Here is a 15071-nt window from a genome sequence, read left to right as displayed (position 1 = left end):
GATTTTAAATTGCAATTCTGAAAAAGCCACTTTCAGAAAAGTTGCCGCAGTACAATTTTTTCGCCTTAGCCATTTAGTGCCTGTAACCTGTCTCTGGTCACATGACTAAGTGTAGCTGATAACTGAGCTTTGCGTATTCCTCCTAGACAGGCGCAGACAATAGGGAGCTTAGGTGTGGCTGGATGGGCTATAACTGGCAGGATTGGACGGAGGAGCTGGGCTAAGCCCCACTTACAGCTGAATAGTCTGTGTCCTGCATACACACAAAGGACTGCATACCCCCCACACCCCCTGTGGTTAATCTGGAGTCAGGGCAGGGAAGGCAGGATGCCTGGTGACTTCAAAGGAAAATCTCTAGAAGCCTCTCCCATACTTCAAATGAACAACTGGGTATAAATACTGGACCTCAGACACCAACTCTTCAGTACACTTTTGGGCCTGTGAATACTCTGCCAGGAAGAAGGACTTCTGTGCTGCTGAAGGACTGCCACTCTTCTGGACTGCACTCTGCTGGACTTCTTCTTTGCTGTGCTCACCTTCCGCCCTCTAGCCTGGGTGAGAACGATTGGATCTGCATCTCTTGAACCCAGAGTGACTACTAGGGCTAGTTGGCTGACCGCTGATCGAAAGCCTCAGGGACATAACATGCTTCCAACAAACTTGCATTTGCACCTGGACTCTGGCATCTGTGAGTCTACTCTGCCAAGTGGTTCCACTTGTCTCCTAGACCCTTCGAAGTAGGCTTAGGGTGCTTTACTAGCCTCTGTGGATCTAGTGGAACTGACGCATCTCCTCAGCTGTCTGGTGCAACACTGAGCAAAACCGAGGCATCTTCGCAGCTGCGTGGATTCGACACGTAGCAAAGACTCACATCGTTGCCTGCTTTGCCTTCGGAACTGCCACTGCACGACAACGCATCCTTGGCGCAGGCTTTTGCATCTCTCATCAATGGCAACCTCGATGACAGACTCCGCATTTCAGCGTCACTGCTCCTCGGAACTGGCGCATTGCCCGAGGTAACAATTACTATTTCCACTCCAATGAGTGCAACAGCAAGGAGAGCGCTGGATAGCGGAGGGGTAACATTTACTAATCCCACTCCAGTGAGTGCAACAGTAGGGAAAGCGCTGGATAGCATAGGGGTAAAAATTATTATTCCCACTCCAATGAGTGCAACAGAAGGGAAAGCGCTGGATAGCGGAGGGGTAACATTGACTATTCCCACTCTAGTGAGTGTAGCCGTGGGGAAAGCGCTAGATAGCGGAGGGATAAAAATTATTATTCCCACTCCAGTGAATGCAACAGTAGGGAAAGAGTTGGATAACGTAGGGGTAAAAATGACTATTCCCACTCCAGTGAGTGCAACAGTAGGGAAAGCGCTCAATAGCGGAGGGGTAAACATTACTATTCCCACTCCAGTGAGTGCAACAGTAGGGAAAGCGCTGGATAGCGGAGGGGTAAAACGTACTATTCCCACTCCAATGAGTGCAACAGTAGGGAAAGCGTTGGATAGCGTAGGGCCAAAAATGACTATTCCCACTCCAGTGCGTGCAACATTATGGAAAGCGTTGGATAGCAGAGGGGTAAAAATGACTATTCCCACTCCAGTGAGTGCAACAGTAGGAAAAGCACTGGATCCCAAAACAAAACCATCAACTTTTTTATTAAATTTAATTTCCAATATTAACATAATTAATATATCAAATTAAATATATGATTTTTAACAAAGATAATAAAAAATAATTAATTACACATTATTGAACACTATAATATCCACAACACACACCTAAAATTAATTAAACAATTACATTTATTAATTACTAATTAATTAAGGAAAAATATTTTATTATTATTTATTAATTAATCAATACAAAATAAATTACTTGCCACATTTCACACCATTTACACATATAACCACCACAAAATACACCAATAATTTATTACACAATTACAATTATTAAATACTAATTAAGTAATGTAATTAATTTGAAAATATTTAATAATGAATCAATAAAAAATTTAATATCTACCACCCTTCGCACCGTTTACACATATAAACACCACAACACACACCTAAAGTTAATTAAACAATTAATATAATTAATTATCAATTGTCTAATTGAAATTAATTGACAACTAATTATTAAACTATTATTAATTAATCGATTAACACATTAATTATTCAATACATTTTATATAATTAAATTACTTCCCACCCTATTCCCCCATAAACCCACAACCCGCAACGGAATTAAAAACGCTAAATTCTAATTTTAAAAACAAAATTAACTACTGAATATTATTATTTAAATGTATATAATGAAATTACTTCCCACCCAATTCCCCTATAAACCCACAACCCGCTACAAAACTAAAAACACAGAATTAAACTTAAAATAAATTATTAACTAGTGTCAGGACCTTACCTTGAGGGCCAGAGTCTCCACAGGAGCAGACGACAGGTCCCAATTCCCCTACGCAGTTCCCCGACAGAATATTCTAGCGAGACACCCACGAGGGGGAAAGGGGAATGGGAAGAAATAGAGAGACTGCCTGTATTCCCCAGGTACTGCTATCTTCACCTCAGGATAGTTTTCTTCTCGACTATTCTGCGTTCTTCATCTCTGTGGGAAGACTTAGCTGGACCTGCAGATGGGAAAAACGAAAAGAACTCAGGTTTCTAACTCCCTATTCTCTACCCTCTTGTAACCCTTCTCTCTACTGAATAACTACCTGAACAATCTTACAGGGTTGCCACTCCCTTTTTTGATATGTAGTGAAGTAAACGTCTTGGTTGCCTCTATGTAGTAGTTTGAGGTAGACTAATGCTGTGAAAAGACGACACAATTAATTACCTCTGATCTCTTTTCTTATGCTCTCTCACTCCCTATCTCTGAAACTGTTTTCCTTACCTTACTAACCACTTGTAGTCTCTTTAAGAATCGTGGAATAAGGTTTTATAATTTTGAAGAGGAGGTTAGTGAATTTCCCTTCTGCCTAGCTAGATAATAGCTGAACTTGTCTTCTTCAGTTGCGCTTCTCAAAGTCTAATATTACATTCAGTTCAACACTTTTCATGTGATGCAATTCTCAAAGTTCAAAGATAAATTATTTATCTTACTTCGACAAATATTCTCTGGTTCTCTCGCAATCTTCAAGTTAAGGAAATTAATGAGGTTCAAAAAAACAAGGACACTACTTATCTCTGAGGTTCACTCGAAATCTCCAAGAATCCTGACAAGAAAATATTCTCTCAGGAAAGAAATTGGGTTAATCAAAAAGGGGAAAGGGGAAACAGAGTTCCCGGTGTGCACACCCTTCCGCGGTTTGCGGGTTAGGACTGGGGGCCTGAGGGGGAAGGCGAGATTCTCTGTTCCAGACTGACGCTGAAGAAATACGCTGTTCTCCGGCAAATTCTTCAGTTGAAGTGCGCTGCTCACCAGGTGCTCGCGCTACAGGTTGACTTGGTCTCGAGCCGCTCTTCTGAACACTAGAAGGCTTAGGGGGTCATTAGGATGTCGGGCGGATTGCCTCCGCCAGGTTGGCGGTAGCCACCGCCGGCCTGGTGGAGGCAATCCGCCTGACATCCATTGCTCAATTCCCCCCGCCATATTAGGATGGCGGGGGGGACCGCGGCGGTGAAAAACACCGCCGGCCTGTTTTCCGCCCCGGTCACCTTGCGGCCGGGGCGGAAAATGTTTAATATGGTGGCAGTGTCTGTTAGACACCGCCAGCCATATTACAATGGGCATTTTGGCAAGCCTTTCTGTGGCGGCAATGCCGCCACGGAAAGGCAGGCGGTCTTTGCTTTGGGGGCCCCCTGTGGGCCCCCCTGGTGAAGGCCGAGGTGTTTGTTGCAAAGGGGGGGTACCTGTGGTACCCCCCTCATTTGCATACACCAAGCAGCAGGCACCGCGGGGTGCCTGCCGCTTCGTGTATGCAAATGCGTGCATTTCATTTTAAGATTGTGGCAGGCGGTGCAGTGAGCACCGCCCGCCACAATGTTAAAATGAGGATTGCGCCCGCCACTGTGGCGGGCGCATCCTAATGCACATTTCGGGACCCCCGCCCTTAAGGCGGGCGGTCCTGTTTTCCGATAGGGTGGCGGGCGGGCAAAGCCCGCCCAACATCCTAATGACCCCCTAAGTCATAGTTCGGCACCGGCAGCCATCTTGAGTAGTGCTTGCGCCCGAGCATGCAATCAAGAGCAACAGCCTACTAAACAACAGCCACAGATGGGGACCAATTCTTCTCAGTTTTATTTGCCAACTCCTTTTGCCCTGTCTCTGACTAGTTGGGGCTAGAGTGCTTGCGATCGAGTTCGGGTTCCTGACAACTAGTAAAATTCTAAAACATATAATACAATGACAAACAATTCTCATTAAAAACACTAAAATACATAACATTATCAATAAATTGATATTTTTGTCAACTATATTTTTGTAAACGATATTTATTACAACGATATTTTTGTAATCGATATTACTTACCTGTCAGGCGATATTCTTGTCAACTATATATTTGCTGTCGATATTTCTTCCCCACGATATTTTTACGGTGATATTTATGTCCCACGATATTTCTCCCTCCGTCGATATTCCTGCTTTGCACCGTGCTGGGGATGAGCAAGGCATGGTCAAGTGAGGGCAAATGTATGGGAATTTACATAAAGTTACGTGTGTGCTGGGGACGCTCGTTTCTATAACCAGCAAGAGCCCACATCAGACGTGTCATTCTGCCTCACGTAGACTGGTGATAACACGCACTAAATGACTCATCACACATGCAGTTTGTTGCCCATGCATTCCCTCGGTCCTTCATTGCACCATGATTTGTATGATATGACATTCTATAAAATCTTCTGCACTAGACTGTCCCTCCTATATCCACTGCATAAACGCCGATTCACCAGTGGCGCAGCTTGTGACAATTCTCCAATTATGCAAAGAAATGGATGATTGGCTTATCTTCTTTTTGTTTCCTTCTCTACTACGCCCTAGTCTTTCTTCCCTACTCAACCAGCTTTCTTTGCGGCACAACCTGTAAGTCCGCTTTGCTTGGCTTCTGGCACCCTTTTGTCTCTTTAGATAAATGGTTTGCATACATTCATTCAGCTACTCACTATTCATCTTGGGAGCTGCAGCATTTGTAATCTCTGTTCGTGTAAGTCATATTCAGACATTTTAATGTAAAATACTCTGCAGTGTAATTCCACCCAGTTATCTCTGTGCCTCTACTTCCAAATAGGTTAACCATAACTGCTCTGCCCTAGGACTTGCACACTATTTAGAATATGTACCCCTTCTGCCTCACTTTTATAAAGTGGGGGTTTGTGTTTTATTGTATTCCGAGCGTTTGGTTAAGTAACATAAAACATACATGATGATGGCATTGAACTCTCTTTTTCAGGAAAGTGACGAAACGGAAGTGGATAAGAACAAATGCTGTACTCTTTGCAACATGTTTTTCACATCTGCCATTGTGGCCGAGTCTCACTATCAGGGCAAAATCCATGCAAAGCGGGTGAAGCTAGTGCTGGGAGAGTCTCTGAGTGCACCCACGCCACCAGGTAAGCCCTGTCTTATGACTATGAAAAATGCTCCTCCTATTCTAGGTAATGGGAATGGTCACTATTTCCATGTCAATATTGCTATATTAGAGGCAATTGACTTTTGTAGACATATTCTTATTCTTACATTTGACCAGTGAGGTTGTTTTATTTTTATTTTCTGGCATTATTTGTATGTTTTAACATTTTTACACATTTTTTGAGTTTATGTTAGAAATAAAATATTAAATGCGAATTGTTTCGTTGTTTTTGCAACATTTTTTCTAACCATTACAGAGATTTATTTGGTACATTTGTGTGTAACCATTAAAACAGAATCTGTTGTAAGTCTCTGTGGTGGACAGTTGGAAGAGAAGGATTGTATGCATCGTTCAAAGTTAGCATGGAATAGAATACAATTGCAACACCAAAAGTTCACAAGAAATAAATACTTTTGTTTTTATGTGAGTATCAACAATATTGTAGTAGATTCTGATGTGTTGTATATTTAAATGATGTTACTGTAATTCCTTGAGTGCCTTGTAACAGATCATACCGCTGAGGTGTGATTCTCAAATTTCACAACTAAAAAGCAGTGCACCCCAGGGTGGAGGGGTGAGAAGACCAGGGTTCAAATGGGGTCGTTTCCATGAAGAACAGGGTCAATATTGTAGGTGATCCTCTGTCTACAGGGGCACAGTAGGTAAACACAATGGTTGAAATGCTACGTCGAGTGATTACCAGTGGATAGACTATTTGCAAGCATTCATCCCATCACTATTTTGTGTTTGATTGCAAGTAGTGTGCCTGGAAACCTGAGACTGACACAGCTTTCAAATTCTAGTAATGCCAATATTTGTGACTTCATAAAAATAGTAAATTTGCACCCATTCAATAAGTACATCTGTGAGTACAAATTTGATATTTTTAGTAGACTCTTCACTACATGGAAGTTCCTAATCACAGAAATTAACTAGTTAAAACCTCTTAGTGAAACGAGGACAATGAGAAAATAGTGCCAAAGGCACAGCAGACTCCCCTCCACCAAACCCAATTAGCAAGCCAAGTATGCATTTATTTGAGGGTGTCCCACCCCAATCACCTCCCTTGAAGCTACACCCTTGTCTCACAGAGACTTCTGTTGTGCTAAGTTAAGTAATTATTTATTTATTTATTTTTTTTTATTTTTTTTAAGTAGTTGAGAAAATGCAATAGTGAGGTCAACTGTAATAAAACTTATTTTATTAGAGTTGACCTCACTATTGCATTTTCTCAACTACTGGGTGAGCTCATTTCTACCCATGCTGCCCCTGCAATGCCCTACAATGAAAGCCCAGTGTCTTGATCCTTGCCCCACACTTCCTGTCGAATTGGTGGTGCAGGAAGGGAGGTGTAGTGTCAAAACATGGCAGTTACTTTAAGAGAAACACTTGCTACTCTCTAAAATAGATCCATCACTATGGAATTGTTTAAATCATAAGGAATAGGACCCAAATAAGAAATGAGCAATCTGAGTTTGAAGTGGTTGAATAGAAATCGTTGTTCTAGAAGACAACTCTTTCACAAATGGGAAATTTAACAAGCTATAATCACTTGTTCTGTCCTATTTCAAGTATTTAAAACTAAGAAGAGGAGGACAGTCAGAACATGGTATGTTAGAATTGTGCCAACAAGATAAATGTTGAAAAAAACCTCCTGAGTCCTTAAACACAAATCTCTGGTATAATCAAATACAATCACTATATTTGCATTTAGTAGTTTGAGTTTGTAGGTATATTCGAGTATAAACAAAATCTCCCCTTCACCTCAGAAACACATGCTTGCTCATCCCAACAGTTTATTTTCGGTTTCCTAGGGCATTATCATCAGGCATTTGATGTGTCTGATCAGCCATGGGCTTCACTCATCTCATTGAAATTAAGTGAGCTGTTTTCCATCTGGGCACTACCAGGCTATCATTATAGCTTGAAAACATTCCCATTTTCCATCTTGTTAAAGTTTTCCTGGGTTTCAGGGACCTAATCCCAATGAGTTACCCCACAGCAGGCACATCTGAGGAAAATCTCAATTATATGACAAATAATTTAAAAACTGCATATTTTATCACCAATGTATAGCTCTAGTTTAGGTGAGCTGTTGGCGTTTTCGGACTTATATTTTTGCTTTACATGCATGACACTGTTATGGTATATTAGTGGATTTGTAGAGCACTGCTTATCACCCGTGAGGGTTTTCAGGTGCTAGAAGGGTTTTATCTGAGTCTAGCTGAGGACAATGGAGGGACTAATGTACTAGTTGAAGAGCCATGTCTTCAACTTCTTTTGGAGTTCTCGCGGCGATGTGGAGGTCCTGATGTTGAGCTGAAGGTCATTCCAGAACTCCGCTGCAAGGTGGGAGAAGGATCGGCCTTATTCTCTGCTTTTGCATATGTGGGTTGCATGGACAAGTGAGAGAGGCAGAAGGATAGTGCCTGGAGAGTTGGTGGAAGTAGAGGTGGTGGTTGAGGTAGGAGGGTCCGGTGTTGTTCAGTGCCTTGAATGGAGGTGTGAGGAGCTTGAACTGGCATTGTTTCTGAATTGTGAGCCAGTGCTGCTTCCAGATGTAGGGGATGATGTAGGTGCAACTACGGAGGTCAAGGATGAGTCTGGCGGCTGTTTTCCTGATGGTCTGCAGTTTTTGGAGGCGGTTGTCTGATATTCCTACATAGAGTGTGTTTGCACTGGCACCTGCATTATTTGATGCACCTGAGCTGGGCTCACATTTCCTTAACATTGGGGATAGTGGATGAGTCCTTAACAAGGTGTTAAAGAGCAATTTGGCTTGATGCCAGAAAAGAAGCCCAATCACACTGAATATTCGCTAAGTCCCATCCAGTATCATTCCTAAGCTGCTTCTTGTTCCTTGGCTGCTCCTGTCCCTCAGAGATCTAACTGCCCCATGTTCTATATGGCATCTTTGTATTTGTACCTCCACCTCTTCTGTATGACTTGCCATGCACCACACAAGTGTAGCTTCCTTTTGTTCTTTTTGCATCGGTCTTGTACCACAAGGCTTTGTTCAACAGTTTCTCTCACAGAGGAATATGTGTGGATAGCCTACATTTAAAGCATGAAGGAATTTTACCTATAAGTTCAATTAGACCAAATTATTAAAATAACACACTAAAATACCCCATACAAATTACGTTTGTGCAAAGTGTTTTACCCCCAATTTACAGATGCGAAGGCACATAATAGGGAGTAACATCCATCAGTAAATGTGCCTGTTTAGTTCATTATTTACAATTTTTTTAGGTCGAAGCCTACCAGCCAGTGCGGCTGTCTGGTTTGCTAAAGATATCTCGGGGACATTCAGAAAGCTGACCTTGGATTGCGTTTCGCCAATTGTTTACCATTGACTTTATAGTTTGTAGCTTACATTTTCTGGATTTCTGTTTGCTGACTTTATTTGCATTAGCTGTCCAGCTTGAGATTGTCTCTCTCAATTGCCCAAACCTTGTTTACTGTATTCATCCACATTGCTTTCTGTAAACAGGCCTTTAATTCTTGTTCTTATCTTGTCACATTTGCTGAGCATTCATAGACCGAGGTCAAGTGTCAAGCTCTCTCTTTCGAGGGAGCTCGGTGTTTACTTTTCTTTCTCTGACTTTAAAGTGAGAGAATTTATGTGACAATTCATCTGAATATCCATATAAGAGGAGACGGTGTAGGATTTATTTTTCTAGCGCAGAACAAATAAAAATCAATTGGGCTGATGTTTCAGAATATATCAGAATGTGTACAAATGAAGCACATTTTAATGTAATTTGAAGTATGGTGGAAACAAATATTTGAATACGATCAAAACACATCAATACACTAGGTGGTGACATTTGCACACATTATCAGTTGTGTGCCGTAAAACTGTATTTCAGTACAAATGTCATGATAATTTTAACTGAAAATGGGTTGTCTGTAATGGCAGTTCGCTACCCCACCATGCATGCTCCACATTATGCCACTTTATTCTACAACACCCCATGACATGCCACTCCCCTCCACTTGAGGACACTCTAGGACATACCACATGACTTCACGCCACTCCTATCTACGCCACTGACTCCACAACACAACACACCCCTCCCCGCCACATCACTTACCTAACTCCACTCTACCCCACTCCAATATATCCAGCTGCACTCCAAACAATCCCATTCCACTCCGATGTACCCCAATATACCCGACCTACTCCACTTTGCTACAATCTACCCCATGCCACTCTACTCACTCTACCCCTCTTCAATCTACCCCACCCAAGGCCAGTCTACCCACCCCAATTTACCCACCCCTCCCCACTCCAATGTACCCCACTCTAACCCAATCTACCCCATTCCAATCCTCCCCACTCCAACCTATAAGACTCGACTCTTCTCCAATCTGCCCTACTCCACTTAACTCAATCTAACCCAGTCAAGCCCATCCCACTACAATCTAAACCTCTCCGCCGGATCTATTGCACGACACTCAAATCTACCTCACTCTGTTTACCCCACTCCACTCCAATGTACCCCACTGCAATCTATCCCAATCCACCCCACTCCAATGTATGCCAATCCAAACCACTCCACTCTAATCATCCTCACTCCAATCTACCTAGTCCAATTTATTCCACTCCAATGCAATTTTCCCACTCCACTCCACTCTCTACTGCAATCAATTCAATTCCTCTCCATTCTAATCTACCACACTCCAATCTACCACAATCTACCCCACTCCAATCTTCCACACTCCAACCCACCCAATCTACCACACTCCACTCTACCCAAATCTACCCCACTCCAGTCTACCAAACTCAACTCAAATCCACCCCACTCCAATCTACCCTATCTACTCCACTCCAATCTACCCTAATCTACACGCTCAACCCCAATCTACACCACCCACTTTACTGCAATCTACTCCACTCCAAAATAATGTATCCTGCTCTAATCCACCCAATCTACCCCTCTGCATCCTAATCTACCCCACTGCACCCTAGTCTACCCACTGTCCTTCACTCTACCCCCACTCCACTCTATCCAACTCGACCCCACTCTACTCCCTTCCACTCCAATCTATCCCACCTATTTAATCTACCCTACTCTAATCCACCCAATTTACCCCACTACATTCCACTCCACTCTTCCCCAATCTTTCTCACTCCACTCCAATCTCGACTCAACTCGAATCTGTTGAACTATACTCCACCCCAATCTACCTCACTCTAATTTACCCACACCTATCCACCCAATCGAACCCACTTCTCTCTACCCCAATCTATCACACTCCATTCCACTCTACGTAATCTACCCCCTCTCCACTTCATGTTCACTCCAGTTTATCACATGCCACCCAAATCGCATTGGCAAGACCTATTGGCTTTGCCAGTGCTGGTTCTCTTCTGCTTATGCTTCTACCACCAAGTGAAACCTGATGGGAAGCATGAGCACAAACAGCGAGTGAATGCAATCTGTGCCCAGCTCCTACCATACACTGTATTTTAAGTTGACACAAATAATATTTACAACTTTTTTCCCTATCATGCGGGCCTAAGTTGTCCTATGATATACTAAAATGTAAGGATCTGTCAGACAAAACCTAATATCATCCCTCGTAAACAAAGTTCAGGCAGACTAATAAAAGTACTACATTTGCCTAAATCGCTGAAGCATCTAGTTTGTAAGTAGCAAAGGTGAGATGTCAGGATTACCATCAACACCACCTTGACCATTCATTTAAAACGCCACCCCACAGCATCTTTGCCGTTCTATCACATTCTTGGGCAGATTTAATAAGCATTCACAAATGTTCAAAAGGCATTTTCGCTATTTTACATATTTGCAAAAGGTCTGACAAATGAATTAAAGCGTTTTCCAATGGATAGCCGCATTTTGCAAGGCTTTGCAAAGCCCTGCACGCCCATAGAATTTCGCACATTTACATTTTCTAAATGATAAGCGTTCAATTTGGGAATGTTATAGAAAATTGCGAATATAGACATACATTTGCATAGTGGGTCAGAATGATGAAAGGGTTTACCAATGAAGGCACTTCCCAATTTAATTTGCTTGGTTGTGACCATCTGTTTAGTTTAGAGTGGCGCCGTGCTTCTTGCATCTCAAAACATATGTTTTCAGACACACTAAGGGGCATATGTACAAGCCCCTATCACCACCAGAAATTCACTTTTTCAGACACTGTGGTGGCGACAGGGGCTTAGCCTTATTTACAAGGCAGTGTTAAGCCACTTAAGTTGACTTAATGCTGCCTTGTAAATAAGGCCCCCTTTCATGCTATAGGAGGCAGCACCAAAATTAAGATCAGGGAAAACCTGGTCTTAAGTTGGCGAAACAAGGCGCAATGCATTATTTCTCCCAGTTTTTGTGTTTTTCTATGTGTGCTGCTTTGTGCAGCACATATGGAAAAAGCAAACTGCCATGGATTGTTTACGTACAGGAGTGTCCCCCTTCCTGTATATAAACAATGCTTTAAAAAAAAGCCATTTTGTGACTATCATATGTGCCGCATGAAGCAGGACACATGAAAGTGACAAAATTGAATTTTAGGTTTGTTTATGTGCAGGAAGGGACACCTTCCTACACATAAACAATCTTCCCCTGCACGCAGACACCTTTGCACTTTGGTGCAAGGGTGCCTGGGTGTAGCGCCAGTGCAGGGGGAAACGCAAGGCTGCAGCATATCCTTGTAAAGATGACGCATCACTACGCCACTTCCTTGTACATATGCCCCTAAATATTTTTAGAGTAATTCAGTGACATAACGAACCTTGAGCCCCCCCTCTGCCCCTGTGGAAAGTACATGGGTGGTGCCCCCCCCAGGTGGGGCCCCCCCAGGCTCTGGACCCAGTCAAGAGCTCTCAGGCTAGGGGCCCGCCCCCCCCCCAAACTGTGCAGGAGGGAGCCCCCTGGAGCTCGGGCCCTCCCACATTGCGTGGGCTAATGTTACGCCTCTAGAGTAAATACAATTTCCAAGTGAACATTAAATGCACTACGCTTGGTACTGAAATAATATGTATATACTTTTTTTTTTTACTGATGGGTAACTAATCTCTTTTCCATCCTGTTGTAAAATGAAACTGTGCAGCTGTACAAGGGACTACAGCTTGCAAAGTTTAATAATCACTTTTCTTTCGATGTAATATTTGTATGATCAGCTTAAACATATAAACAATTCCAACGCATGAAAAGCTACAAGGTTGTATTTATCTGCGTGCATGAGCCGTCTATACTTTGAATCAAACAAGATCTGAATACATTTGTCTGAGATTGTAATATTAGATGAGATTTAGAGACCGCTTTCTCTCAATAGAAGTGCATTCTATCCTGAGTCGTTGACCTATATTCACATTTGTCCATTGGTCCCTGTAATGTGCAGTGCATTCATCCCGAACTGACTTCAGATAATTGCATTTTGAATCTTGAGGTTTCAATTTTGACATCATAAAATTGGGGTCAAAAGGTGACAGCTTACTAAGCAGAATGTTGAATAATAATTCCAGACTGGATCACGTTACCACATACTGCATGGGGCAGCTATCTGTATTTCAGATGAAACCAGAAATGAATGGGACAAACCTCAGTTTGAGATTTTCAGACATTTTGTAGCAGTACTACCATTGCTTTGAACTCTCTCACACCGGATGTTTATGACATTAACACTAATGTAACGTTAAATGGGCAATTACATGTAGAAACAATGTTTTCACATTTAAAGCTTCAGAGGTAGCAGCAGCTTTGTGTCAGGGTCATGTCTTTCTATTCATTTAATGTGGTGTTACTCCAGTGTTTAATGTGGTAATATCTCATCGCTTCAAGTAGATGAGACGTTTTAATTGTGCGATAATATGCTTCTCTGTATTTCAGATGAAACCAGAAATGAATGGGACAAACCTCAGTTTGAGATTTTCAGACATTTTGTCAAGGATTTTATGAATCCTTCAGCTCTATCGCAAGAGATTCCTCCATCCCAAAATCTCTGTAATGCGATATCTGACTATTTCGATAATAAAATCCTTGCTATTGTGAAGACCTTTCCATCAGGAGCAATAGCGACGGTGGATGCTGAACAGATAGTGGAGATGACGAACTCTCCCTGCTTTGAGGAATTTGCTCCAGTATCCCTTGAGGAAACCTCCAAGGCTATCTTGGCTAGCAAGTCGGGATCCCCCTTCGACCCCTGTCCTCCTACGGTGTTGCATACTCTAATAGAGATGGTTAATCCTATAATCAATAGGATTATTAATTCCTCTCTAGCTACGGCAAACATTCCCAATGATTGGAAGCTTGCAGCTGTCAAGCCTCTCCAAAAAAAAGGCACTCGCTGATCCCACCACCCTTTCCAATCTGCGCCCTATTTCCTTGCTACCTGTCCTGTTTAAACTGACTGAAAAGTTCGTCAACAGTCAACTGAGCAACTTTTTGGAGAAGAACAACATTCTCCACCCTAATCAGTCAGGATTCCGGTCAGAACATTCCCTGCTTTTCACCGCAGAGACCTTACGGGCAGCAATGGATCAAGGAAAGAAGGCTGTCCTTATTCTACTTGACCTGTCGGCAGCCTTCGATACGGTCTCACACACCATCTTAGTGGACCGGTTGGCTGCCGCAGGGGTAGGGGGACAGGTCTTGTCATGGCTTAGGAATTTCCTTAGCAATAGGCGCCAAGTCACAGTGCTAGGCCAATATCAGTCTGAGGCCAAAGACGTCAGCTCATGGGTCCCTCAAGGCTCAAGCTTGAGTCCTGTACTTTTTAATCTGTACATGGTACCCCTAGTGAAACTGATCGCGTCATTCCAGATCAGTTCCATCTCATACGCTGACGATACTCAACTCATACTGGTGCTGGATAGGGAGCGGCCAGGCGCCGAGGAAGATCTTAGGGAATGTCTTGCAGCAACTTTTAAATGGATGACCAACAACCATCTAAAGTGCAACGCCGGAAAAACTGAAATTCTACCAGTCGGGAATCACAACCTGTTTTCCCCAACAATGTGTTGGCCGATGGAAGCAGAAGCTCCTCCCAACACAATTGCATCCGCCCGCAATCTGGGGATCAAATTTGATAATCAATTATCTTTTAAGCCCCAGGCTGTGGCAGTAGCAGGTATGTGCTTTCAGATCATAAAAGCACTGAGGAAGTTTTTCAATCTACTTCCATTATCGGCGAGAAAAACAGTCGCAGCGGCCTTAATAAGTTCTAGGCTGGACTATTGTAACGGATTATATGCTGGAGCTAACAAATCCGTTCTCCACAGGCTGCAAATGGTCCAAAATGCGGCAGCCCGCCTTGTACTGCGCTGGCCTCGTAGGTCATCAGCCTCAGCAGCACTTAACATTCTTCATTGGCTGCCAATAGGTAAAAGAATTTTGTTTAAAATTCTTTTAATTACCTTTAGGGCTTTTCACCAACGAGGTCCAAAATACATATGCAAAGGGTTTAAAAGATACCACCCGACGCGCTGTTTAAGGTCTGCCAGTCAGAATCTA

General features: G+C 42.8%; 1 protein-coding gene across 1 annotated transcript in view; it reads left to right on the top strand.

Annotated features, from left to right (window-relative positions):
- The window catches only part of LOC144753478 (zinc finger matrin-type protein 4-like), a 915282-nt gene that overhangs the window by 231292 nt on the left and 668919 nt on the right, over positions 1-15071 (top strand). Inside the window, exon 3 of the mRNA XM_078641153.1 lies at positions 5410-5569. Within this exon, the coding sequence (XP_078497279.1) occupies positions 5410-5569 (160 nt within the window). The remainder of the gene's footprint in view (positions 1-5409; positions 5570-15071) is intronic.

Source organism: Lissotriton helveticus, chromosome 5_1 (genome assembly GCF_964261635.1).
Source record: "Lissotriton helveticus chromosome 5_1, aLisHel1.1, whole genome shotgun sequence".
Classification (NCBI taxonomy): Eukaryota; Metazoa; Chordata; class Amphibia; order Caudata; family Salamandridae; genus Lissotriton; species Lissotriton helveticus.
The sequence above is the reverse complement of the archived record's forward strand: the minus strand, read 5'-3'. Positions and strand labels throughout refer to the sequence as shown.